The sequence below is a fragment of the Cervus canadensis genome, chromosome 3, assembly GCF_019320065.1.
Source record: "Cervus canadensis isolate Bull #8, Minnesota chromosome 3, ASM1932006v1, whole genome shotgun sequence".
Lineage (NCBI taxonomy): Eukaryota > Metazoa > Chordata > Mammalia > Artiodactyla > Cervidae > Cervus > Cervus canadensis.
The window spans coordinates 63,658,390-63,685,802 of record NC_057388.1 but is presented as its reverse complement, the minus strand read 5'-3'; the positions used below and the strand labels follow the sequence as shown (position 1 = coordinate 63,685,802).

Here is a 27,413-nt window from a genome sequence, read left to right as displayed (position 1 = left end):
TATAAGCACCCATTTATGATTACAAAGGCCCAGTGGATTGCAGACATTTTTGGCTCCTATTTTCTAACTTATTTCAAGGGAAAAGAAGAAGCTCAAAAAAGATGATATCCTTTATCTGGATATTTTACGTACAGTGCTCAGTATTGCTTAGTATTCAGCAAAGCCACTCCCGTCTTCTGACCTCTTCATTCTAGTCCACTCATTAAAGCCACACTCATAGGCAGAGCGTTTATTAGCACAAAGCACCAAATAGTTGTTTTGAAGAGGCTCTTGGTAACCCCATATAATTACTTAGGTGGAAAAATGCAATTTTTTTAAGATAGAGAAACCAGCCTGTTTTTAGTATTCTGTTTAATTTGTGAGTCATAAGGTAGAAACAGACATAGCCTGTAACTTTTCCAAAAAGTAGGCAGCATGGCTGACTCTGAATCCAGAGGCAGAAAGCAGGCTACTCTCACTTCTTTGTAAAATGGTGGCTCCAAAGCATGATGGAAAACCCTGGACAATCATGTGTCCTTCTGAACAATCCTCCTTCCGAAAACTGAAAGCAGAAACTCCTTTGGACTTTATTTCTCTTTGGGAGAAGGTCACTAATTGGAATAAAGGGTCAAATGCTAATCCCACTCTCCTACCCCCCAGCCTCTGGAAAGTGGAAGTTATAAGTAATAAGCATTTTTTAGAGAAATCTCCATGACTTAACAATTCAAGTACACAAATGTACTTAATGGCACTGAACTGTACACTTAAAAAGAGTTAAACTGGTAACTTTTAGGTTATGTATATTTTACCATGATTTAAAAAATAATTTTAAAAATTAGAATACCCAGGCTGCTTGAATATTTAGGGAAATATGAGAGTGAATGCAGCCAGCTTTCCATACCTGTGGGTTCCACATCTGCAGATTCAACCAACCATAGATTGAAAAAAAAAAAAAAATATATATATATATATGTATTAATTCCAGACAATTCCAAAAAACATCGTTTGGATTTGCAAAGTATTTACATTGTATTAGGTGTTTTAGGGGATCTAGAGATGATTTAAAGTATAGGGAAGGGTGTGTATAAGTTTTATGCAATTACTATGCCCTTTTTATGAGACTTGGGCACCTTGGAATTTAATGTCGTGGGGGGGAGGGGTGGTCCTGGAACCAATCCCTGGGGAATATTGAGGGACAACTCTATTTTATTTTGCTGAACTGGTGTGTGCAAAAGGTTTTTCTAGAGTGGTCTAGAAAGTTCACCATCATTAAATAGCTCCTTTTGCAACAGTTTCACAAAGCCATACACTGCTAGATAACTGATAAACTAATTCTGGCTAAGGTATGGCTGATGGTACTTCACTGTGACATGATAGGAAGTGTGCCCCAATCATTCATGACAAGGCTTTTAGTGAGTACTCTGCTCATCCACACATTGGTCATTGGTATCCTAATAACAACCCCACCCTTGGGGTCACACAGCAGAAATTGCAGTGATCATCTCAACAATGGAAGGGACCTCAAAGGGTCATTTTGTTCAACTATTACTCTCAACTCTTATCTGTGAGGTTTCTATCCTCCACTGTTTGATGAGCTCCTTTGATAAGGAACTCTGTTTTCTAAGACTACCTGGGCTAACTTTGAGCAGAAACCTGGTTCCCTAAAATTTCTGACCATTATTTCCATTTTCATCCTTTGGCAAATGGAAAAACTTTTGCATTGAAGAAACTATTTCTCTCTTGAGGAAAGTCTAATTATTTTCCATATGATTTCAGTATTAAGTACACTTGCATTATTCCTGTTCTTCAAAAAGTGTTAGTTTTCTGCTGCTGCTGCTGCTGCTGCTGCTAAGTCGCTTCAGTCATTCTGCTAAATGGAAAATGTTTGTTAGACACAGTCTTTCTGACTGAAATAGAGATTTTTTTTACTATATTCATTTTTTAACAGGGACACCCTGGAAACAAAAGCCAGAACTCAATTCAGATATTGATAATCAAATGTTAATTCTAGACACAAGGACAGGCCAGCAGGACAGTGGGGGGTGTTGATCACATGTCTTCAGTACCCACACTGCTTTCTTTACCTTCCAGAGCTCTAACCCTTCTGTGAGGCCTAAAACTGCCACTGTATAGAGTCAGACAAGGTTAACAGGGAAGAGAAGATGTGCCAGGAGGAGCATCTCAAATACCTCTGCTGGACCATTTTGATGGTGGTCATGAGTTAGAGTGACAGAAAGACACATCATCTTTAAGAGGGTGGCTTTTAAAATGAATTTTTTCTTACTGCTAAAATGATTCACATTGCAGTATAAAAGTTGAGGAGAACACAAAAGCCACAGATAACTTGAGATAACCATTTGATATATTCTATATCCTTCCAGCATTTTTCTAAGCATGTGTTATTCTCTTTATAGCTATGAAATGGAAAATCCTATGGACAGAGGAGCCTGGTAGGCTGCAGTCCACGGGATCGCTAAGAGTCAGACACGACTGAGTGACTTCACTTTCACTTTTCACTTTCATGCATTGGAGAAGGAAATGGCAACCCACTCCAGTGTTCTTGCCTGGAGAATCTCAGGGATGATGGAGCTTGGTGGGCTGCTGTCTATGGGGTTGCACAGATTTGGACATGACTGAAGCGACTTAGCAGCAGCAGCAGCTATGAAAATAAACTTGATGAGCAGTATTCAGAGTGTTCACAAAGTGAACGCTTTGTGGACGTGTTGCATGCTTTTGTGGAAGTATTGTCTGCTTTTGTTTGGAAATGATTTCCCATCACAATGTCATTCTCTTTGGCATTGGGCTTATTCTCTAGAACACGAGGCTTTGGATGATTCTTTGCTGTGCCTGAGTTCAAGACTTAGGAGTACCTTGCTTACCCTTTACCAAACCGCAGGTTTTCCCTGGATTTATTCACAGAAATTCTACACAGTTCATTTGAAAGAGAAATGCAGCTTTGTCTATGATCTCAACTGCCTTTCTCAGACTTCTGATTCTGTTACTTTCCTTTCTCTTAGATGGAGAGACAAATGTCAGTGAACTCCAACCTCCTGGGAATGCAAGGTCCAAATCTCAGCAACCCCTGTGCTTCTCCCCAAGTCCAGCCAATGCATTCAGAAGCTAAGATGGTAAATAACAATTATAATCATCCTTTTCTTACTGCATGACTTTTTCTTTTGATTTCTGCTCTGACTTCCAAACTCCAGTTAAATGAGGTAGATGGCTCCGTCTTTGTTTTCAATGAATAGGTCTTTCTGTGGAAAAGCAGTGCAGAACTTGGCCCTCTTTTTGAGGCTATTAGTTACTGAACCTTGGCGTGGGATGCTCATGTAACAAGCACTGGATCAGTGTGTGGCCTTAGTGAAAGGGACTTTTAGGAGTTTGGGGAGATCCATAAGAGTTGAGGTGGGATACACCCAAATATGTGTATATTTGTTCAGGAACTGAAATTAACAAAAACAATCCAGAGTTTCTCTCCTTCAAGGTACTCACCATTTCAGTGCCACTCTTCCTGTCCCCATAGCCACCAAAACAGATGTAATTTTTAAGCACACAAGTAGTATGAAAATATTTTCATTTTTTGTGTTATAGTCATCAGATGTGACATTGATTTGAAAAGACCAGAGTCTTGTTTTCTCATGGGGTAACTGCAGTTCACATTGAAATGTGCGATTTCAGGTGACATTTAGTGACTTTTAACATATGAGATTGATGTGCACTGAAGTCATTCTTTCCAATCAAGGTGATAGATTCATGTATTTATATCCTACTAAATACTAATAAAAGCAATGCCTGTTGGTCTTGGCCATATAAGGTCAACTTACTCATTACATTTAGCAAAATTACTTGAAGGAATAATTCAGTTTTTATATACATTCTGACACCACAGTTGGTAAGGTGTCAGATGCCAACAGAATACATAGCAGCAAATTTTTTGTATCTGATATTGGGTAAAGATAGCTTTTGCTAGAAGTTAGAAATTTTTTTGGTTTGCTGTGTGACAGCATAGGGACCGTGTCGGAAGGCTGAGGTGAGGATGTTATTGACATCTCTGAAAATTAGCCATCAAAACCCAGGGACTTTGTCTTTAATGGCAGCAAGTGTTTTGGACGCTGGCTTTGGTCACTTTCTCTTGGAAATTTCTCTCATTTGACTTGCACCTTCTTAACCCAAGGAAGCAACTGAACTCCCAGTGTTGGCTACCCCGGGCGCATAAAGTCTGTGGTTGGGAGAGGTCTCTTTGCTGGGCCACAGTCCCTGTGACATGCCAAATGGCACCAGCATCTTCAGCAAAGCTCGTTAAATCTTTTTGGAATCGGCAAATATTTTTTCAACTCAAGCCCTGCTGAGCCAAACCAAATAATTGCTGGCAGGGTAAAATCCAAACTGGCATGTGTTTTGGAGACCAGAGTAATGCCATTTACATTTTTTTAGAGGAAAATAAAAAATGAACTGTGAAGGTACTTAAGAAAGAAACAAAATTAAGTTATTCATGTGTATGAATAAGTGTTCTGGGTCTAAAGCATTAAATGCTACTCCAGCCGGATTATTACTGAATCATCTAGTTGAGTTCAGGGTCTGTATCTCTTTTGAGAGACCCCACCAGACAAACTTGAAGGAGATTCTAAAACACAATTCCAAATGAAATTTCCCTGCCAGTTGAATTTTCCTGGACTGTATGCCACCGTTCGACTCAGAAGTGTCCTATCCCTCTTCTTGCTGGCAAAGAAAGAAAATGCTTCCAAAGGGAGTCCAGATTTACAGTTATTTATATGTATGAAATAAGAACATATGATAGGGCAGGTTAATAGTGAATAATAGCAGCAGGAGACAAAAGGGAATTGGGCTGTGCTTATAAAAATAGTGTTACCCTGCAAATGTTTGTCAAGTTAAATTTTGAGCAGGCATACTCCTCTGCTGATTCATGTTCTAAGTGAATGAATATTTCCAGATCCATGATGTCTGGGCAAATGAACTGTATCATGGAGTTGATACAGCTTTTCCCTCTGCTCCAGACTCCCACCCCTAACCCCGTTATTGCCAATACAAATTTGGATTCCTGTTCATCCAAAGGGAAAAATTGTAATATTGGCCACTTATATTTTGGAAGAATAGCATTTACCTAGTAGCTTGGAAAAACGTTAAGTAAATGACTTTTAATACATTACTCAGCATCCCTATTCTGATTTCTGCTCACTTTATTCACTGGAGAAACTAGTTACTGTTACCTACTGACTGTACAATATTTTCTAGCAGGTTTGGGTTGCTTAGACGAAAAGTTTTTGTGAAATACAAAGTAGAAAAGAAAAAAAAAAATCTTCCACGATATTAATGTCAGCCAGAGCCTCCACAGGTTTCTCAGAACTATGGGCTTTGTTGTTCTATGCCTAATTTTCTTCCTGTGTAAAAGCTGGAATGGATTCCAGATTTCAACTAAGACTCTTGCTTCACTGTTTTCAAGGACTTTTCCAGAGGTCACACATGGGCTATTGTGAGGAAGGCACTCTGTGGGGTGTGTGCTCAGAGCACACGAGCGACCAGAGAGCCGCGTGGGAGGTATTGCCCACCCCACAAGGCTGCGACCTCTTCTCCTGGGGCCAGGGGGTCCATTTTACAGTCCCCTTTGGCCACTGACAGATGTCATCGTCCTGAATCCCTGGTGAAACTCAGAGGTCCTGGAGGTGGACAGAAGCGTAAGGCAGGATTGCTTTCCATGTACAGCTTTGTTAGAAGCTGATAACTGATTGTTCGATAGAATGCATCCATTCTCCTTGCCCTGAATGGGTCATTTCTCCTGTGGGAGAAAGCAAACCAGTTTCCCTAGTAAACTCCCCAGTGCATTAATCTGCAACATCCTAAATTGAAATCACACGTGTTCTTCTTTTGATTTAATGTGTATTAGTATCAAGCCATGCACTTCAGTGAACTGTAGTCACATCTGTTCAAGCTGATTTTATCATAAGTCTGGCGAATGATAATTTAGTGTTACGGATCTTTCTTCTGAAGAATTAAGCCAACAAACACATGGCTTCACAATAGTGCAAGTGGTTATGTGCATACTGGATTTTGTCGGGGTCAGAGCAGATTCAGAGGTGTGAGAGCATCCCACCTTTCTAACTACACAGGATGGTAGGCTCTTCCTCCCAGATTCCTAGGATCAGCGGGTGTCTTTCATGAAAACAAGGTCTGCTAGAAGGAAATTTTCACTGGATATCTGGCAGACAGTTTTAACACTCAAAGGGGAAAGGGAGAGAAGGAGGGGGATGAGCAGAGAGAAAGGGAAGGAAGAAGGAGACAGAACAGGTAAGAAATGCAAACCAGACTGGGGTCCTGTTTCCAGCCTCTGCTGGGTGTGCGTGGTTCTGTAATGATGTAGATGTGGTGCTCTCAGTTCTGTAGATTTGTGCTCATTCATATTTATGAGAATTAGACCAATTCTATCTAATTTTTTCAAAGGCTTTCCTTTTCTTTTTTAAAGAAGTCAGTAATAGGGTTGGAAAATAAATAAAGCGTGGGGAGAACTTGTCCGAATATCTGTCTGGAGTCTCATTAATGATGAGATGACAACTATTATATTGAAACTGATGATGAGGACGGCATATAAAGAGCCTTTCATAGAGGGCACTGGCCACTTTGCCAAGCAGTCACCATCAGTTTGGATAGGGGTAGGAAGCCTAGGAAATAGTGATACCAAGGAGAAGTTATGTATAGCTCTGACCTGATTTTATTCTCAGGACGGCCCCACAACAGGGATATTGTCCCCATTTTATAACTGAGACTGAGCTTTAACTAGTTAAAAAAACTGGCCCAATGACATATCACTTAGCAAAAGCTAAAGTCTCAGACTCTAATGGCAAAGCATTTTCATCACAACACTGATCCTTTAGATAAAAATGTACATCTTCCAGGTGTTGGTAAGCAGCAGATTAAATCAAATTCGTTTTAGGTTAATTTATATGTACAAACAAATGGGAGACAAAGATGGCTAGGACAGTGTAGACCTCTAGATAACCTGTAAAAATGTGGAGTGGTTGGTTAGTATGGACCTTACTGCTTAGTTTAACCAGAGCTCTGTGGCTGCACTAACTGGTCCAACCTCACTGCCTCTTATTCCAACTCATTTTAATTGTGAGATTTCTTGTTTTACATGTGTGTCTCCCCGACTTGATTGATTAGAAGCTCCTTGAAAATAATCCTTGCATTGTATAAGCTCTGTGTACTGAGAAAGGCCCCATGAATGAGAACTGAATTTAATTGACTTGAATTAAAATTATGAGAAGGAACCAAACCCTAGCCCTGGAAATGAGAATGGGATGAAGTGGGTAGGGGGCAATGGTGGGACTAAGAAGGAGAGGAAAACATTGTTAAAATGCTTAGCTAAGTATTCAGGTTGTAAAGTGTAGCTATCTACATTTGATTTGTTTGAAAGACATCTAGAAACAATAGCCATCTTATTTTTTTCCTTGAGAGGAAAGCAATACATCTGTTCCTTAGAAACAGAACTGGGAATATCATTGCCCTCCGAGGAATTGAGAGCAATCAATACTAAAGGCTGTTTCTTCCATTGTGATGGACTGACTGTGCTGTATTTTGGTCACCAACAGTCAATACCTCATCCACAGTTAGGCTTACTGTTCATTGAATGAACACATAAATATATGCATTAATGAATGAATGAAAGAAACCAATAGGATTGGAGCGTCAAGTCCTTTTAGAGATAGAGGGCACTTAGTGAAGACCTTGCCCCAATCCTCATTTCATAATGAGGACAGAAAAACCTGGCAAAGACTTCAGAAGATCAAGCTATCATTTAAACACAAAGCTGGGCCCCAACTCAGGCCTTCACCCTTCTACACAGAATTGTGCTTTTGCCATCAGCTGTACCAATAAATTATTAACAGTGCTTCTTTTTTTGGCTAATAGTTTCTTCCTGGCAGATTGGCAGATGAGAACCGGGGTGGCATAGTGAGCAATCCATGGTTAAATCTCCACTTTGTTTTGAATGTCAACCTGGGTGTGTTTGTGTTTGCCTTTTCCCTCCCTAATTATCGAGCTGGATAACTGTTTGCCTACGGTGCCCTTTGGCCACCCACTGTCCAATAGATAAATCACAGAGAAGTCTGGCTCCATATGGAGTTGCCTGGAAAATTTATACACATGAAAAGACAGTCTCCAGGTAACATCTTTCTGGCACTCTTGAGAAATGCAGTCCTTCGATTTGCCTATTTGCTTTAATCATCCCCAGCTTCACTTCCTAAATGTCTAGGAATAAAAAACCAGGTAATAAATGTTCTGTCTGCTTCTCAAAAGCTTTGTGGCAAGGCAGGAAATGCTGTTGACTTGAAAGACACTCTTCACTTGCTAGCAGTCATGTGGCCCTGTAGCCAGTGATCAAAATGTGGTGATAGGCTAATACAAGGAGACCACTCTTTTCAGAATCCTGCTCCCTTGGTGCTATGAAAAACCACTGTCCAGTATGGAGTTGAATAGGAATTAGGTAAGATTCTATGACAAAAACAGCAAAAATCTGAACTCTTAATGGATATCATTTTAAGGGCAGTATAAAACACCACAGTAGAAAACAATAATTGTTAACATTAATTAATCACTTGTTATGTGGTGGTAGAAATTATGTTAAGCATCTTACAGTACATTATTTCATTTAATTCTTGAAACAATCCCCTGAGGGAGGTACTATTCTTAATCTCATTTTATAAATGAATAAATTGAGAGACTGAGTAACTTGTGAAGAACATACAAGCAGATTAAAAAGAAAAAAATGGTGTTGGGATGTTAACCCAGGTATTGGGCTCTTGCTCCTGACCCTGAACAATAATGTTTTGCCAGCAGGGGGAATGTTCATCTTATGAATTTATATTAGCAGAGCACTTTCCAAATTGTAAAGTGTTGCCATATACATAGTAACCCCCTCATAGCAACCCCTATAAGGTCAACAGGGAAGTATTACTATCTTCATTTTATAGGTACGGAGAGGTTTCTAAGTGACTTTCCATCATGATCCAGTGGCATAACCAGGCCCTGAGCCCAAGTCTTTGATTTTTGTCCTGTTTCTACTATGTCATTGCTGACCCTAGAGTCCTCATGATAACTTATTCTGAACCAAAGCAAGTTCTTATATAAGTAAAACTCAGTGGTATTAAAGGAAGATGAGACTCAAATTAATTGCTAGACCTGGTAACCTATTAACTTCTCTAGTCCCGATCATCTAAACACTGGAGAGAAGGCTGATTCATATTTCTGTCTGGCCAGGACAAGTGCTGAATTCAAGGATTAAAAGCAACAACACAACTCTGAGAGCTCATAGAAGCCCTGAGTCCTTTTTCTTGGCTGAAATATAACCTTTCACATGCTATTACCACTTTACCCATTTAAACTGTAGAAAGCTTAGTTGGGGAATATATCATCCTTTTTGGTACAATGTAAATGGTTAGATTGTGAGATCATTGATAGGTGCTAACAACCATTTAGTTATATTGCCATAGAACAGAATAAATTCCTACAGTGTTTACATTCCATGTGCTGATCAGGATCCTAAATATACGGGATTATACATTTGATTGTATTTGTTTTGAAAATGAGAATTTGAGAGATGATCAATTGCTTATGAATCACTAAATTCCAAAGCAGGAAAGGAGCTCAGGGATTATTTTAGCAAAATTCTTTCCTTTGAGAAACAACAGTCTGAAGTTCCATTTAATACCTGGTCTAAGGTCAAATAGCTAATTAGCAAAAGAAGGGGAATTAGAACCCGGATTCCAGGTTTTCAGTTTATAGTACTTCACTCTCTATGTGCTAGTCAGGAATTGACAGAGAAAGCCATCTGCTGGTTGCTGGGATAGTGAACTTTTTAAGGAAGTCTTTCCTGAAGCATTGTCTGTAGAGTTTGGTTAGTGAGGCAAAGTACTTGGGAGAAGAGGATCAGCCAGCTTTTCCTTTTTATATCATATGGGAGTTGAAGTTCGTCATCCAAATGCCTGAAGGAATGGGTTCAGTTTTCTATAATTATTCCTGAGACTTGGGGGGTCTTGACACGAGACCACTAAGCTTTTCTTCTTGGTCACCCAGTGTGTGGATTCACAATGAGTATTGCATCTCTTGGTACTCAGTCTAAACTGCCTTGATTTTGCCTGCCACTGAGCAAAAGTAAAGTTCCCACATCTCATTGCTGTGTTTTTTGGGACTGAGTGGATCTCACCTGGGCTTTTGGAGATGTGTTTCCCCTTGGTGTGGAGCAGTGACAGAGCTCTCCAAGCACCCAGCACAAAGCGGTATTGAAATGTCCCTTCCCATCGACTCTCTCTGGGCTCTCCCTTCCTCCACCCTCAGTAGAGTCTTCACATACACACATGCAGACAGTCTCCTAGGACTCATTGTCTTCCCAGTTTTCTTTCTTTCTCTTTCTGCAAGTATCCACCCTGTTTTGGTAACCATGGCAACAGGTGAAACACAATCCCAATATTTGCTAGCTGCCTCTGTCACCCAGCCCAGCACGCGCATCGCCGGCTCTTGTTTTTGTGTTTGTTTAACGTTCCCAAGCCTGAAGTCAAATGCATCTGGGCAAGGACGCTGTGCACGGTCGGTCTGGTTCGGAACACCCCCTCTCAGACAGTCTTCAGGCACGTCTTCTTTGTGTATTTGTGTACGTGTGTGCGCGCGTGTTTCCTTGTCTGCTTTGCAACGCTGTACAAATAAGTTCAGCTTGTGTCAGAATAGCCGAGGGGGAAAAAAGGGTATTTTATAAACCTTGTTACAGGGAGTTCTGCTTTGCAGTGATATATTTTGGTCTTTTTCTTGGACTTAATGTTGCTTACACTTTCCAAGATTTTTGCCAGCACAACTAATAACGAAAGTTTGCTTTGCACTTTGGGATGATGGTTCTGCCTTGATTTGGTTTTTCATGTGGCAAATACAGCAGATCTGTCAGAAAAGTTGTGCCTTGAGGGGGGATGGAAAGCAGAGCATAGGGGCAGATAGAGGAGGCAAAGTTTTCTTAAAGGTTTGGGATTTTTCTTTTGTTAAAAAAAGAAAGTAAAGGAGAGTATCCCGTCTTCAAATCCAAAACTAACCAGGAGTATATTTTTCCTTTTGGTATCCTTTAGAATGGTCTTTCTATCACTGTTTGTTGGAAAATCTAGCTGTACTATAGTACTCCATATTTTACATATTTTATTTGCCTTAGTACAAATAAGGTGAATCATTAGGTTCTCAGAATCGGTGAATCCCAACAATAAGAATAAATACATTAAGTATTTTTTACTTTGAAATGCTATTTACAGTCACCAGACAGAAGTTGTGTTTAAGGACTAGATTTTCATCCAACTGTGGCCTTGGATTCTAGCGATTAAAAGTGCAGAGACAAGGCAGTAACCTGATTTCAGTAGCAAGCCACCATCTGAGGAAAAAGAGGGGAGAGGAGCGCACTTGGGTAGAATTTCAGAGCTGGCAAGTGTTTCACTTGCACCCTTTCCTGGAATGTCCTTCTTCTCCCTTTTGGCACCTCCACATGGGAACGTGCCCACGTTTCCAGGGTGCCAGTCCCTCCCAGCCTCTCCTGTTCCACTCAGCTCCAAGTATCATGGTCACTCTCTGAAAGCCCCTCCCAGGAGCCTGGCGATGTTCTGAAGGCTTCTGGCTCTCTCTGGCTGCCTTGCCTCTCCTATCCTATTTCCTTTGCTCTGCAAACAGCACTCCACTCTTTTTTAATAAGACTTAGTTCAAATGTACATTTCCAGCAAAGTCTTCTCAACTTCCTCAGGTAGGCAGAAGCCACACCTTCTGCTGGGGTAGACTCCATTTGGACCCTGTTTATCTCTTCCTTGTAGAGGCTTTATTGCCTATGTCCCTCCCTCACTGCCAGCCTAATTCCTTGAGTATAGAGGCCAACGTCATGCCATGTCCTAGGGCTGGCATCTTTCTTGTGTGTTCTAGGTGCCCAGTAAAAACGTTTATTGATAAAATGAAGGAAAGAAATTCTGATAAACCAATTTAGATGGAAATGTTACTGTGACTTACTATGCTGCCCAGTACACTTGGGCTTTTTTTTTTTTTTAATAAGTTCCAGGGATAAGGTAGGACTTAACTCAGATGATTGATTCACCAGTGGTAGAATTTCAGGACCCATGACAAGTGGTGGGAGAGAGATATTTGAGCAGGTGAGAATCCTTCCCACAATTTCCCAAATCCCTGCATTGGTATCTGGGGTTCTTCCAACCATGGCCAAGTGCAGCTTTGCAGAGAAGCCCTACCTGTGACTTCTGGTGTGTGTCCTGCTTTTAAAAAATTTCACATGCTATTATGAGCATTTGCCCATATCATCCAATATCTTTTGAAAACATCTTATTAATTATACTATTTATCCTATGGCCATCACATAAAAAATTCACTTTATTTCTATTTCTGGGTATTTATATTTAATCTACTAGAATTAACCCTTTGATTAGAAAAATAAATCAAACAAAAAGCTGATCTGAAATTATTTAGTTGCATCTTTGATTATTTCCTTAGAATAGATTCCCAGAATTAGGATTACCAAGTCAAAAGGAATATGCATTTTAAAGATTTGGTGTATATATGTATGTATATATATATATACACACACACATACCAAATTTCTTAAAATTTACACTAATTTTCATTAATTCCTGTCACATAGGAGGATATCTGTCTTACAGCATTTTCAGAAGTATTAAACATTCTCATTTTAAACAAAATCTTAGCCAGTTTTTATTTGCATTTCTTACATTATAATAAGCTTACACATCTTTTTCTATATTTGTTTGCCACTTGATTTTTCTCTTTTGTTACATTTCTCTACTTTCAGGCAATTTTTCTTCATTGGGGTGAGTATTGGAATGCAGGGAACAAATGATAGAGCAGGTTATCCTTTCTCTGCTGCATTTTTCAAGTTCTTAATAGTTAACTGACTTTACCACCTTACTTTACTAATTATATTTTTGTTTCTAAAGCTCAATGCATGTCTGAAAATATTTAGTAGTTTTGTTTATATGACTTTTTTGCTTGGATGCACAGTGTTTTGAGGGTTTAAGAAATCTCCTTAAGCTTTCTGATTTTTATAGTTATTTGACTTATTTATTGCAAAAGTGTTGGCTCCCCTGGGAATATAAATGTATTTCTTCCACATTTTCTGTGTTTATCTAACCAAGCCTTTGCTTATTTAAATATAAACCTGAGTACCTTAAATAAACTGAAGTTACATTTGTGTCTCTTACATTTACCTGAGATAGGATTATATGGATCCTACTCTTATCCCCTTTAAGAGACATCCACCTCTGTCTATTTTTATTTCACCCACATGATGGAAGTATATGGATTGATATTGATTGAATTTTATCATTACCGCTGGATATATGTTACTACTGGATGGTTAAATGTCACTGAATCTATTCTCAAGCAAGAAAGTTAAACTGAAAATATAAAGTAGCTTAATTCTCATGGGGTGATATTAATAGAGTATTATTTTAAGGTTGAGTGAGTCCTGTGTTAACCAGACTGTAACCTCCTTCCCAGTGCCTAGACTCCCTCAGGGGAAGAATCTGACTACCTGACACAGAGTTGGCACAAAATGTGTCTTTGTCAAATCAATGAATGTGAGTAACTAATTATGTAATAATATCAAACAGGCATTGAATGCTGATTATGGGCCGTGTGACCATGTGATTTTTATGTTGTAAAGATTCAGTGAGGAACTGCACATAAAGCTCTCAGAGTAGGCATTTACATGTATTCTCAGCTTATTCCATCCTCACAACTGTCCTATGAGGTAGTATCTATGTTTTGTTGTTTGCTTGTGTGTTTATTGAAGTATAGTTGATTTACAGTGTTGTGTTAGTTTCAGGTATATAGCACAGTGATTCAGGTGTATACATATGTGGGTATCAGATTTCGGATATGTACATTTGAGATATATATCAGAGCTCCTGCATAGGCCATCAGTGTGTATGTGCTCAGTTATGTCTGACTCTTTGCAGCCCTATAGACTGCCAGGCTCTCTTGTCCATGGAATTTTCCAGGCAAGAATACTGGAGTAGGTTGCCATTTCCTACTCCAGGGGATCTTCCTGACCCAGGGACTGAACCCATGTCTCTTATTTCCTTCATTGGAGGGCAGATTCTTTACCACTAGCACCACCTGGGAAGCCCATACCTAGCATGCTAGGTTGCTTCAGTTGGGTCTGACTCTGTGACCCTACCGACTGTAGCCTGCCAGGCTCCTCTGTCCATGGGATTCTCTAGGCAAGAATACTGGAGGGGGTTGCCATGCCCTCCTAATGTCAGAGAACAGTGCCCAAGATCACTAAGCCAACCCAAGACAGACTGAGAATTTGAATCCTGCTCTGAAATCTGACCCTCATGCTGGATCTCTGCTTTAGCAATCTAAAAACAACATGTTGACTATTCTAGTAGGGGTAGAAGCCATGTTAATTACTGGCAAATATTTATTATTAGTGTCAACTATGCTCTAAGCCTCCTTTCTTTTTCTTTTCTTTTTCAAGCAGTAGACCCCTGACATTTCTGAGAGTTTTGCCTCAGTTTGGCATTGTTTTGAATCCCCAAACCCATGGAGGTAGCAAGTCACCTCCCTGTACCCAGGAAAACAGCCAGAGAAAACCACATCAGATGGAGGGTCCTTCCCAGAGCTATGGAGCAAATGTAGTTTAAATCTGCACCCCAACAAAAGTTCAAACTACTTTAGGTCTTGGAATTTGAGGGTTATTTTTTAATATTTGAAACCTTGGATGCTAATTTAGATAATACCAGGTCTTTGTGTCTTTAACAGTAATGTTAATAATGATTGATAGCTCATAATTTAAGATCTGTAGAACATCTTCCCACCTTTCACACAGATGATCAATCAAGCTAGCCTCTTATGGGAGTTACAGCTCTCAACTGGAGCTAAGAACAAGATGAGTTTGCTTTTTGTCTTTTCTTTGAGAAGTAGAATAAACCATTGGTTGAGAACAAAGACCCTCCAATCAGATTGCCTGGCTCTAAATCCCAGTTTTAGATTGCTTAACTCTCTGTTCCTCATTTTCTCTTCTATAAATTGGGATAATGGTAGGGACTCGCTTATAGAGTTATTTTCAGGATTATGTGAGGTACTACAGGGAAATCGTCTGACACAATCCCTGGCACACAGTAATTTCTCTTTATATATTATTTTCTTTCCTATTTTACCCCTGCTTCAAAGGATCCTCCTCTTTCTTTTACTGGTTTAATTCATGATATTTAAAACATACTTGTACAAAGTCCATAGTCTCATAAAAGAGAAAACCGAGACTAAGAGAGATTAAGTACCTTACCTTTGATCATTCAGCAAAGTCGTGGTAAACTCAGTTATAGAATTCAACTCCTAGTTTTGATTAATGCACTAAATTACTCTGCTCCTTAAAGGGACTTAGATATGGAAACCCATGAGAGTTACACAGCTGTTGCTTTGAATTCACCAATTAATTGAAATATGTAAAAATAAAAATGACTTATAAAAAGGTTTTTAAATAGTTAAAAGCTTATTTTAGAAAGCAGAGTTCAATGCAGCATATTTTTGAATCTCAAACACATGTTCTTGTTTTATGGTTTGGAGGTTCACAAACATATGAATATGAAAACATTTTTGTAACATTAAATATTTTCATGTTAAAATATTAGGGCTAAAATTACACAAAAGACGAAAGGCTCACCAAGAAATATATATTAAATTCCACTGCCTAAAATAGACTTTTAGTATGTCTGTACAAATTACTTGAAATTATACAAATATTTGGAATATGTCTAGCCACGAGACTCAACTATGTACCCTAAAATGACATGAGCAGTACCATGCCAACTTTCAGCATTTATTTTCTTCCAAAACACCAAGGATCGTTATTGGTTTAAATGAGAATTTCCCTTTTGCTCTGCAAATTGGTTTGGAAGAAATGCTGGGGAAGGAGAGCTCCCCAGTCAGTCACTTGGATGGAGGTGGTTGAGTCTCTAGTATGTGGTTAAGAAGGCGCTTTGCCAACATACCCTTTGGAACAACCATACCCGTGATAACAGAGTGTGAAGACCTGATTATTTTCAAATCTGATGAATGATCCCAGCTGTTCTATAGATCAGTATGGGGTATGTGAGAACTTGGGATCACAGCAAAAGCGTGTTTATCTCACTCCATCATTGCAGTGAACTTTATCTCCTGGGAATTTTCTTAGAGAGCAAGTCTGGACAGAGTCATGGCTTAATGACCAGGAGCTCTACAAGCACTGTTCCTCAGCTCCAGTGATGCAGAAGACAGGGCCTGCATTTGTAAGGAAAGATAAGCTAAAGAGCCGTGCATGTTCCTTAGACAAAGATAATTTGTCACATCACCACCATTAATCTCTTAGTTCCCAACTCACTTGGTTCCAAGAGACTGGCTCTGTAGATTTGTTATATATGTAGATGTGTCTCTACCAGTCCACTGAGCCATTAGTTCTTTTATTCATCCTTTCATTCAAAATACTATGGAGCCCCTCCAAAATTCCAATGTTATATTTGGTTTTTGGAGATAAAACTGTGAATAAGGCTTAACTATAGGAACTTATAGTCCAATGAGGAAGTCCGATAAACATATAGATAGCTAAGTATATTGTGATATATATTATGATAAAGTAAAGTACAAAGTGTGTGTCAAATCCACCTTCACAGTGATGGTGCTGAGAACTCCAGAGTGGCTCTCCAGGAGGACCTCTTGAATGAATCAAGCTACTGTGCTCTTCAGCACAGTGGCCTCTAGCTACAAGTGGCTATTTAAATTTTAAATTCATTAAAATAAAAACTCCAGTTCTAAGTTTCACTAGCCGCATTTTATGTGTTTAGTAGCCATATGTGGCCAGTGACTACCATAATAGACGATACAAATAAGGAACATTTCCATCATCACAGAAATTTCTACCCAATAGCACTGGTCTAAGCAAATCAGAAGAGCTTCCCTGGTGGCTCAGAAGATAAAGCATCTTCCCACAATGCGAGAGAACCCTGCAATGCCTGAGACCCAGGTTCATTCCTTCGGTCAGGAAGATCTGCTGGAGTAGGAAAAGGCAACCCCCTCCAGTATTCTTGCCTGGACAAGAATAGAGGAGCCTGAGGGGTTACAGTCCATGAAGTTGCAAAGGGTCGAACACAACTGAGCAACTAGTACTTAAGCAAATCAGAAGAGTGAGAAGGAAGGGTTTTGCAGGGAGAATAAACAGAGTGACCAAAGTCCTGGAGGTGCTAAAAAATAAACAGCATTAGGAAAATAAAATTACCTAAAGCATGTGTGTATGTATATATGTATGTATGTACTCAGGAAGCAAGTACTGTTTAAGCCACAGTTACAGATTTTGCAAAGACACAGTGCCAGCCTCTAAATAACATGTATTGAGCATGGTTGGGGAGAGGAGTCATAAAAAAAAAAAAAATTACCAAAACCTGTATTTGAGGTCAAAAGAGAGACTGATTATTGGGTGTCAAGAAGGAGACTTGGAGGGTCAGGCCGGTTTAGTCTTCATGAAGTTGTTGCTTTGATCTGGGTCTTGAAGAGCTATTAGGATTCAGACAGGGAGGTAGACTTAAATTCCTTACCTTGGTTAAAAAAACATTCAAGTTTCTTCCAGAGTTAGGGTCCAGCAAGCAACTGAGTAGCTGAGGACTCTGCCCACTGGCATATTCATTAATGTCTTTCTCCTAAGACTGCCGTTTATACAATGGGGAGCTTATTCAGCTGTGCCAACTTACACGGAATAGTCTCCCTTCTAAATGGTGTTAGCATGGATTAGTTTAGGGAAGCTTGAACCAGATCTTGTTTGCAGCCGGTGGCTGAAAAAAGGACTTGGGGGGTGGGTATTAAGGATTATGCAAATCACTGGCTGATATGGAGGCTGGAAACTGGAGACTTTTGTAAAAGCAGATTTTACATGCCACTCGGTGAGGGAACTTGGATGCAGTTCTAGGCATGATGACTTAGGCAGATCCAATGAAAATATCAGTAATTGATTATGTACATATATAAATTCTATTCTCTGAATGGTACAATCAGATCTCATAAAACTCACCCCTGGCCACTTACTCCCTGAAGCTACAGACAATGAGCACTTCCCTTTTCCTTTTTTTCTCTGAGGTCTTGCTTATCACAAAAGCCACTTGGCCTTCCATTTCTAAGATGGTGATGTACTTTGTTGTTTGGGAAACCCAAATAACATCTCTTCCTTCAAACACAGAAATCTGTTTGAAGGAAGAGATGGATTCAAGGGATCGACAAATGAAGATTTCCTTAACAAAAACTATTCTAAAGTGTGTGAAATTCATGTGGAGATCCAGTCTTTAGAAATTGTGTGAAATGATGAATAAGAAAAAGGTAAAACAGTTTTGCAGATCATTATTTAAAATCCCCTTGCTTTTTAAGTCCTTTTTCAGTTGAAAACCCTTTTATACGTCTAACTCTTAAGAAAACAAAAACCTAATTGGAAAAATGGCGTGAATGTTTGGGGAGAAAACAAGAAATTTTTTTTTTTTCCCATTATCACTTGGCAGGTAATTTCTAAAATTTAATTAAGTGTAGTTTGATATATATTCAAGCAAATAAAATTTAAAAGAACAAAATTCTGTCTGGATTTTAGGCTTTGAGCTTCTCAAGACCAAGAACACATTATGATGAACACATTACTTGGCCACCAGTGGATTTTCTACACACTTGTTAAGCTAATAGATTTCTATCTGACTGAAGGTTGTTGAGTTACCCAAAGTGCTGTGGGGTTGAGCACCTTTCAAAAGTTTGTAGTGTTGCCTTTGGAACTCCAAGGTGGATCTTCTGCAAGCAGTTCTGCTTTCAAACCATTCCTGACTCTCACACAGAACTGGAGTTCCCAAAGTGTGTTTAAAAGTCAGTCATTCAGAACTCAAAACACTTCTTTTTTTTTTTTTTTTTTTTGGTAAGAAATGCCAGAGATGGTTGCTTTCCCAGGACAGACCACAAAAGCCTTTTATTCCATAATGTATCTGAAAGAGTTCATCCACATGTGTTGAGAGAAGAGTGGGGTAGTATGAACAAGAGTCCCCTCCCACCATCCCTGGAGACAGCACTTTTTACTTGCTGTAGAGGCAGCCACCTGGGCTTCACTGTGAAGGAAAGGAAACACATTTCTTTCTGAGTGGGACATATCCCTGGAACCATCCCTAGTATAGGCATTTATAGAGTGAACCTCTACAAAGTCAAGATGTATTGGGTTCACCAAAAATAGAACAACTCAAATGAACTTTTTGGCCAACCCAATATTACTTTTTTAAGAGATACTTCAATAATCTCTGAAGTGAAGTTTGTTTTGAACTTTCTCTTCTTTTATTACTGTGAGCTCCATTATGACTACTTCACACCACTACTAGATTTAGAAACCAGAGGAATGATGATCACATGACCATAGAAATCAGTGTCCCTAGGATTCATCATGAGCAAAGACAGGCATCTCTTACTGGCTTGATACTGACATATTCATAGCCCTTAAAAATAGCCACAGTGCGCCAGTCTCACATTTGATTGATATATTGTGATTTTTTGATGTCGGAGCAATTGGTTGATTCTTTTTAGCACCAAAACCAAAGACAGGAGTGATGGAGATGACCTAGAGAAAGAAGAAATCTTACCCTGTCAGGGCTGAAATAATTGAAGTGATTCTATATTCTTGTTTCGTCTCAGAGAACAAGCCCTTCACCTCCTCCTCATCGTTAATAACACTACCATTTTCTAACATTTTTGTCCACCTAGAAATTATGTCTATGAGTTCTTGAAACATAAATTACTACCCCACTAGCTGTCATTCATCTATAATGATATACTTGGGAAGTTTTCAACCAGTATCACAGACTATTGCTTTTTCTTGCTTTGCTTTCACTATCTGAGTGAAAGTTGAGGGCTTCCCAACTGGTGCTAGTGGTAAAGTATCTACCTGTCAATGGAGGAAATGCAAGAGACACAGGTTTGATCCCTGGGTGGGAAAGATTCCCTGGAGTAAGAAGTGGCAACCCACTTCAGTATTCTTGCCTGGGAAATCCCATGGACAGAGAAACCTGGTGGTCTATAGTCCATGGAACCACAAAGACTCAGACACAGCTGAGGGACTGAGCACATCAGAGAGTTGAGACTTGGATGAAAGTTTAGACCCCAAAAGACTATGTCTAGTTGTCCTTAGTGAATCAAGGCTATTTTTGAAAGAAGAAAGAAAAACTGGACATTAGAACACTTAGGAAACAGTTTCTCTATTGGTTTCTTAGAGCTGCCATAACACAGTACCAGACTGGGTAATTTAAACAAGAGAAGTATATTGTCTCTCAGTGCTGAAGGGTAGACGTTCATGATCAAGGTGTCAGCAGGCCTGGTTCCTCCTGAAGGATGTGAAAGAAGGCTCTGTTCCAGGCCTTTGTTTTTGGCTTATAGGCGGCCACCTTCTTCCTGTGTTTTCACATGGTATTCCTCTGTGTGTCTGTATCCTAATCTCCTCTCCTTATAAGGATGTCAATCATATTAGATTTTAGAGCCCACTCATAGGACTTCATTTTACCTTAATTACCTCTTTAAAGGTCCCATCTCCAAATATAGTCACTTTCAGAGGTATTGAGCATTTGGACTTCAATGTATATATTATCTGCACAATTCAGCCCATATTGGTTTCCAGAAGTTATCTGCTGCTGCTGCTGCTAAGTCACTTCAGTCATGTCCGACTCTGTGCGACCCCATAAACATCAGCCCACCAGGCTCCCCCGTCCCTGGGATTCTCCAGGCAAGAACATTGGAGTGGGTTGCCATTTCCTTCTCCAATGCATGAAAGTGAAAAGTGAAAGTGAAGTCGCTCAGTCGTGTCCAACTCTTAGTGACCCCATGGACTGCAACCTACCAGGCTCCTCCATCCATGGGATTTTCCAGGCAAGAGTACTGGAGTGGGGTGCCATTGCCTTCTCCGGAGGTTATCTGAGGATTATCTAAATCTTAGAATCTTAAACAAAACTCTGACTACAACCCCATGATTGACCCTTGCAAAATCAAATTCCAGCGGAACTTCTTGGGAACCTGTAAAGCCCTGCAGTATTAGGTTGGCTTCTCCAATGAAGAGCTCTCTCTTGGTAAACACAGAAGCTTGCAGATTGGTTCACTTTTGTAACTTGAAAGCAGAGCTAGGATTGTGATGGTGAAACAAGAAGGGTGCCCAGGGTACTAATTTGAGAAAGCACTCACTCTCTGGGTTGTAAAAGTGATGATTTTGCACTGATGCATTTACACAATTTTGAGGGTGAGTATCCCCTTCAGAGTGGTGTCCTGAGTACCTTCCCTTCCTCATCTTAGTCCCAGCACTGGAGGAAGCTGTCCTTGTGTCACATTTCACACAGCTCTTTTAGCTATGTCCTGGCAAGCACCTAGTGCTTAAAGTGTTCTCAGAAGCAACTGAAAGTGTGATTAACAGTGGTGGGGGGAGGGAATACAGATCCTGAGTCCTCACCTTGTTGTTAGTGACAGCCACTGAACCAGGAATAGATTTTGAGGTTCTTGTGCCATGTCTCCACATCTGTGATCCAGTGGCAAACCTGCTCTTGTTTGGCCATATTCTCAGCCACGTCCTCAGTGGCCTAGAGAACCACACAGAATTTGGGAAGATTCATTATCCCTTTGGGGCTTCCCTGATGGCTCAAATGGTAAAGTATCTATCTGCAGTAAGAAGACCTGGGTTCGATCCCTAGATAGGGAAATTCCCCTGGAGAAGGGCACGGCTACCCACTCCAGTATTCTTGCCTGGAGAATTCCATAGACAGAGCAGCCTGGTGGGCTACAGTCCATGGGTAGCCGCAAACAGCCGCAAACAAACATGACTGAATGACTAATACACTATTACCCTTGCGTGCATCTATGTCCAGGCTCAGAATGTGCTGAGGGTTTGGGGATTGTATCAGCTGTGTTTTGAGAGCTGAGAAAGAGCAGAGGCACCCTCATCTCTGCCCCTGGCTGTTGCCTTGACCTTGAACTTGAGAAACCTCTCTGCCGCCACGTTTCTGGCATGGCAGAGCAGAGCCCCCCGAGGCATGGAACAGATGTGGCCACATTGCCACAGCCAGCTGCTGCTCTAGCAATTGGCTTGGAGCTGTCTAGACAGGAGGGAGGTTTCCTTCTTGCCCCCTGCAGTGACTGACCTGACCACTGAAGCAATGCTGATGTTCTTCAAGAAGTGGCATGATCAGCGAGGCAGTGAACGCTGCTGTTTTCTAAGAGACCAGCAAGAACAGCTCAGTCCAAGGGTTTCAGGATTAACATTTTCATGCTACACAGGACCCTTCAGCTCCAGCCTAAGAACCCATACTTCCTTTTAGAGCCCACAAGAGTGCTCCTGGAGGAAACCCAGCTCCATGCTAGCTCAGTGCCTTGATGGGAATTTGTGGAGCCTAAGTGTTTCCTTTTTCTGAGGCGAAAATAAAAACTATCTCTGCCCTCCCATCTAACTATTAAAAATGTGCTATAGAATTTCCTTTAGAAGTTGATCTCAAAGATACAAAGCTTTACAACAAGCCCCTTCTATTTTAGTGTTAACGTGAATGTTTCACCGATAATATTAGTGAAGATAAATTCTCTAGAAACATGAAGAAGAGATTTCAGTATAAGGGCAATCTGCTGTAACTTTTTCATTCTATCTTGCCACATGGAACAGCAAGAAAAAGTAGGTTCAACGTGGCATCTGCCTGTTGCTATTGTTGTTGTTTATTCGCCCAGTCATGTCCGACTCTCTGCGACCCCATGGGCTGTAGCCCACGAGGCTCCTCTGTTCATGGGATTTTCCAGGCAATAATACTGGAGTGTGGTTGCCATTTCCTTCTTCAGGAGATATTCCTGATCCAGGGCTCAAACCTGTGTCTCCTGCATTGCAGGTGGATTCTTTACCGCTAAGCCAACAGGGAAGCCCTATTATAACACCATGAAAGCTACTTGAATTGTGTCCTGGGGCTATATTATCTGAGACCTTGCTGCTCACAATGGTGTTTCTGAACCCACAGCATTAGCCTCACCTGAGAACTGGTTGGAGAGTCAGGATTTCAGACCTCACCTCCAACTAACTAAATGCAAACGTGCATTTAAATAAGATCCCCAGGCAGGTCAGAGGCCTGTTAAGGTGATCTAGGAACTATTGAACCTGAGGAGATTCTGGCCCAAGACAGGAATATTTTGAATTATCCACTCTACCCAAAAGCTGCTGATTAACTTTAGCAAGTCTGTTACAGAAGATGTTTGTTTTCCTGTCAAGTCCTTTTGTAGTTGGTCCCTGACTTATCCAATCTTAGTAAGACCCCTTCAGTTTCTAATGAAGCTTAATTGATTAGCTCTATTTGTGAAACGCTCAGGCCCTGGTAAGTACACACTCCCACTGGGTACACAACTAAATAGTTTATGAGGTAATTCGTATTTTAATGTCTTTCCTAATGAGCCCTTTCAGTAATGAAATCCCATGAGAAAATGTTACTGGTTTACAGACATTTCTTAGGATTCTACGGAGGGGAAGCTGATGGAACTCGAGGCTAGAAGCTTTAGACTTCAATGTAGAAAATAGTTTCAGTTCAAAATAGGTCTGATTTTTTTTCTCACCAAAAAATGTTATGCCTTATTTTTTGTACCTTATTTATAAGCTTTTTTTACACTTTATTTTCTAAGCTCCTATCTTCTCAATCATTTTCCATATTAGAAATAAGACTCTTTCCTGAGGCAGTTCTGAAACTCCTTACTTTTGCTGTAAGTAAATAATATGAGGGTTGTCAATCTGTATTGTCTTACATGAAAAAGAAGGGTAGATGGAGAGGATGAGGAAAAGGGACATGCATGCACGTGTGCGTGTGTGTACATAGATGCACACAGAGTACCTGCTTGATGATTTGATGGTCTTCATTCTCAGCAGCATAATTTCTATAATAGATGACAGATGCATCCATCATTAGTCATTAAGGCTAAAGCCAGAATGAATCCCACAATGAGAAAGAAGCATTTAGAACGGCAGAGTGGTTGAACAACAAGACGGCTACCTGCAATGAGGCAGAATTCTATCCAAGGCAAGTTTCCCTTTAAGTGAGGGAGGCAGCAATATCATTTGGGTTTGCTGGCAGCTGTTGGAAACCTGTGGTGGTGAAGGGACTCACCTTCCTGTTTCTATGGCCGAGCAGAGAGAAGACATAACACACACTCTTGAACCCTAACTTGAAGCTAGATACTCAGGCAAGGAGATGCCCACTCAAGCTAGATGTCCATCCTAGCACATTATTCCCAGTTTCATCCTCTGAGGATGATTCAGAGACGGACTGGGCTAGCTGCTGACATGACACCTGTGGCCTGTCCTGTAATTGATCAGGAGGCCTTGACCTTATTTTGTTTGACACAAAGATCAAAGCCCTGTTAGCAGTACTGGATGATGAAAAGCAACCATTGTTTACCAGTTTTGCCCTTTCATTTGTCAATGGTGCCCCTTCATAAAGAAATAAGCTTTTTAAACTGGTTTTAGGAGATAGAGAAGATCCTGGAAGGTATGGGAAAAGCCCTTCTAGAATCGCTGATCCAGATGGTGTGGTGTTGTCTGTTCCTCTAGGAGAAAAGCCAGTACAATATGACAAGGTCAATGGATGTATTCCAGTTGGGCCTGTGGCCATGTGGCTGGCTTCAGATGATGGCTTGTTACCTGATGGCATTGGATAAGCGGATAAAAAATAATGACTTAATAGACCATGTTTTAATAACATGTCTGTAGGTCACTTGGAACAGGGACAGTGAAGAGCTAAAGTGGAGTGTTTTGTTTTCCTACAGGCTGGGCTGCCTTCATGGTAATCTAAGCAAGTCAGAGTCTATACGAGACACATGTATGCTAAGTCGCTTCAGTCATGTCCAGCTCTTTGTGACCCTATGGACCATACCCCTCCAGGCGCCTCTATCCATGGGATTCTCCAGGAAAGAATACTAGAGTGGGTTGCCACGTCCTCCTTCAGGGAATCTTCCCAAAACAGTGAATGAACCCCTGTCTCTTATGCCTCCTGCATTGGCAGGTGGATTCTTTACCACTTTTGCCACCTGAGAAATCCCTCTACAAGACACATTTAGCGGTAAATCCCTAGATCTTTGGGTATCTTGGCTTTTTATGAATAAGGCAGGCAAATAGATGCGTAGGGCTGCTTTGAAATCCAAGTTATAACTGGCTGTCATCATGAGAAAGAACAATGTGCAGGTAGGGGAAACCTCTTTACTCAAAAACAGAGACTTCACTTTGAGCATGATGCTATTTCAATGAGAGAACACATGTCCTAGTCATGGAGGATGAGTTACTAGAGCTCAATGTCATGAATCAAGAAGAATCTCAGAGTTCTGAGAAGACTCTTCAAATGCCTTGAGCAGCTTTGTAGAGGCTACTTCATTCTTGAGAAGTGAGACTTCATTATCTGTGGAGGATACTGTTGGACAAGGAAGCCTCTTCACTTGACTTGCTATGGACAGCATGCCAGGGAGGTAAAGAAGCCTGTTTATGTCCCAGCATGTAATTAGAATTTTAGAATGGCTTATAGGTGTTGGCTCTTGTAGACAGTGGGCTTGTCTATATCTCTGTAGATGCTGCCTGGAAAGGAACAAAGTGAAAGAGGGGAAGAAAATCTCAATGCTATTTTTCTTTCCATGACACAGCTGCCTTTGTGCAGAGACAGAGAAAGCAACCAAAGAGCAGGTGGCTGTGATTTTTAAAATTTGTTTTATGTAACAATCAAGAAAGCTGTACTGCTCTGGAAAATCTCATGCTTCTACTGAAGCTATCTTGAGCCAGTTGCAACTATCCTTGAGGAAAAAAATAGCAAGGGGCGATCTGTGAGCAGAATTCAAGCATGGCTTTATAAGGTGCATGCTCCAGCCCCCTATTCTCTAGATATTTCAGCATCTGTGAGAGCCAAAGCCTCAATACAGAATGGTAATTTCAACAACTTCTCTGAAGAGTATTCTGGGTGAGACAAGTCAGTTCCTTCCCATTTACTTATGAGTTAATTGGCATTTAAACTCAAGTCTCCAGGCCAGTGATTTATTTTAATAATAAGTTAGCCCCATGGCAGGCCCATGACTTCATGACTGCAGCAATGGAGAAAGGGTACACCACCCTGATGGGTGTCCCAGCGCTACATGTGGCTGACTTACAAGGCTATCCTCTGATCTGAGTCACTCTTGCCTCTTCTGCCTCAGGCCCCATTGGGTGGCACCCAGCTATTAGAAAGTCTACCTGCTTAAAGGGACAGTGAAAGAAGTGGGTTGGGTATAAGTAACTGGGAGGAAATTCTTTTTGAACAAGGAAATCACTGGATATTACAAATTATGAGGGCAATTTGTACATGGGCCAAATCTGATCAGTTTCCATATGTTCATTTATGTTGCCTTTATTAAAACAAAAGCCCATAGATGCTGGTATTAATTCAGACTTTAAATTATTGTTTTGAGTTCTGTCGAATGTCATCTGCATTTTATAGGTCTTATGACAACAATGTCCATGATGATAGAATCAGCTGATTTTTCAAGGCAATCTTTAGGGTTATTTCATGTTTGTTAGGTTGCTACGGGTACCTAATACATCAGTATGAGTAGAAGAAGTGTTTAATGCAGTTGCCAGATTTTTCTGCAAGATAAATAGTTTTACATGTCTCAGAAGTAGAATCCAATTGGCCAAGAAGTTGGCTAAGGATTGAAATTTGACATCATTCTTGGCAGCTAATCCTTTTTTTTAATGTGCATAATATAAAAAGTACATTGTATCTTTTCTAGATATAATACTAAGCCCAAAATGTAACTTTTAATAATAAATCTATATATGCAAATGATCAAGTACTTTTCCTAACTGCTGGTCATAGTAATAGACAGCATTTCAAATGGAATAATTTTTTTTCTTTTTTCCCCTTAATATTCTTTTTTTTCCCCTTAGTATTCTTAAAATGAGAGTATATGCCATATACATGTATGTTACAAAGCAAAAATGATATAACAAATACCTGTGAACCTACCACCCAGCCCCAGAACTAGATCACCACTCATTTGTAACTACCTATACGCTCTTCCACATCCCATTCTCCTGCCTCACCCTAGGACACTACTGTTCTGAGATTTGTGCTCATTATTCCTTAGTGTCTAACAAAATACTGTTATCATGCGTATGTGAATTTATTAGCAGTAATGTTTAATTTTGCCTATCTTTAAGCTTTATTTGGAATGGTTCTTACATAGAGCTATCTGGACTTGCTTTTTCATTTAACATAACAAATTTCTAATAAGAAAACTCATGAATATCATTTTAAAGAATTGCTTGGCTGTATGTTAAACATTTTAAACCCATATCATAGGTATCTGACATACAAGAAATATAAGAAATA

The 27,413-nt window shown here is 40.2% G+C and overlaps 1 protein-coding gene across 4 annotated transcripts in view; it reads left to right on the top strand.

Annotated features, from left to right (window-relative positions):
- CREB5 (cAMP responsive element binding protein 5) overlaps positions 1 to 27,413 on the top strand; it is a 431,120-nt gene that overhangs the window by 327,096 nt on the left and 76,611 nt on the right. For all 4 annotated transcript variants that reach the window (XM_043463321.1, XM_043463320.1, XM_043463319.1 and 1 more), the window contains one exon: positions 2,997 to 3,107. In XM_043463321.1, the coding sequence (XP_043319256.1) occupies positions 2,997 to 3,107 (111 nt within the window). The remainder of the gene's footprint in view (positions 1 to 2,996; positions 3,108 to 27,413) is intronic.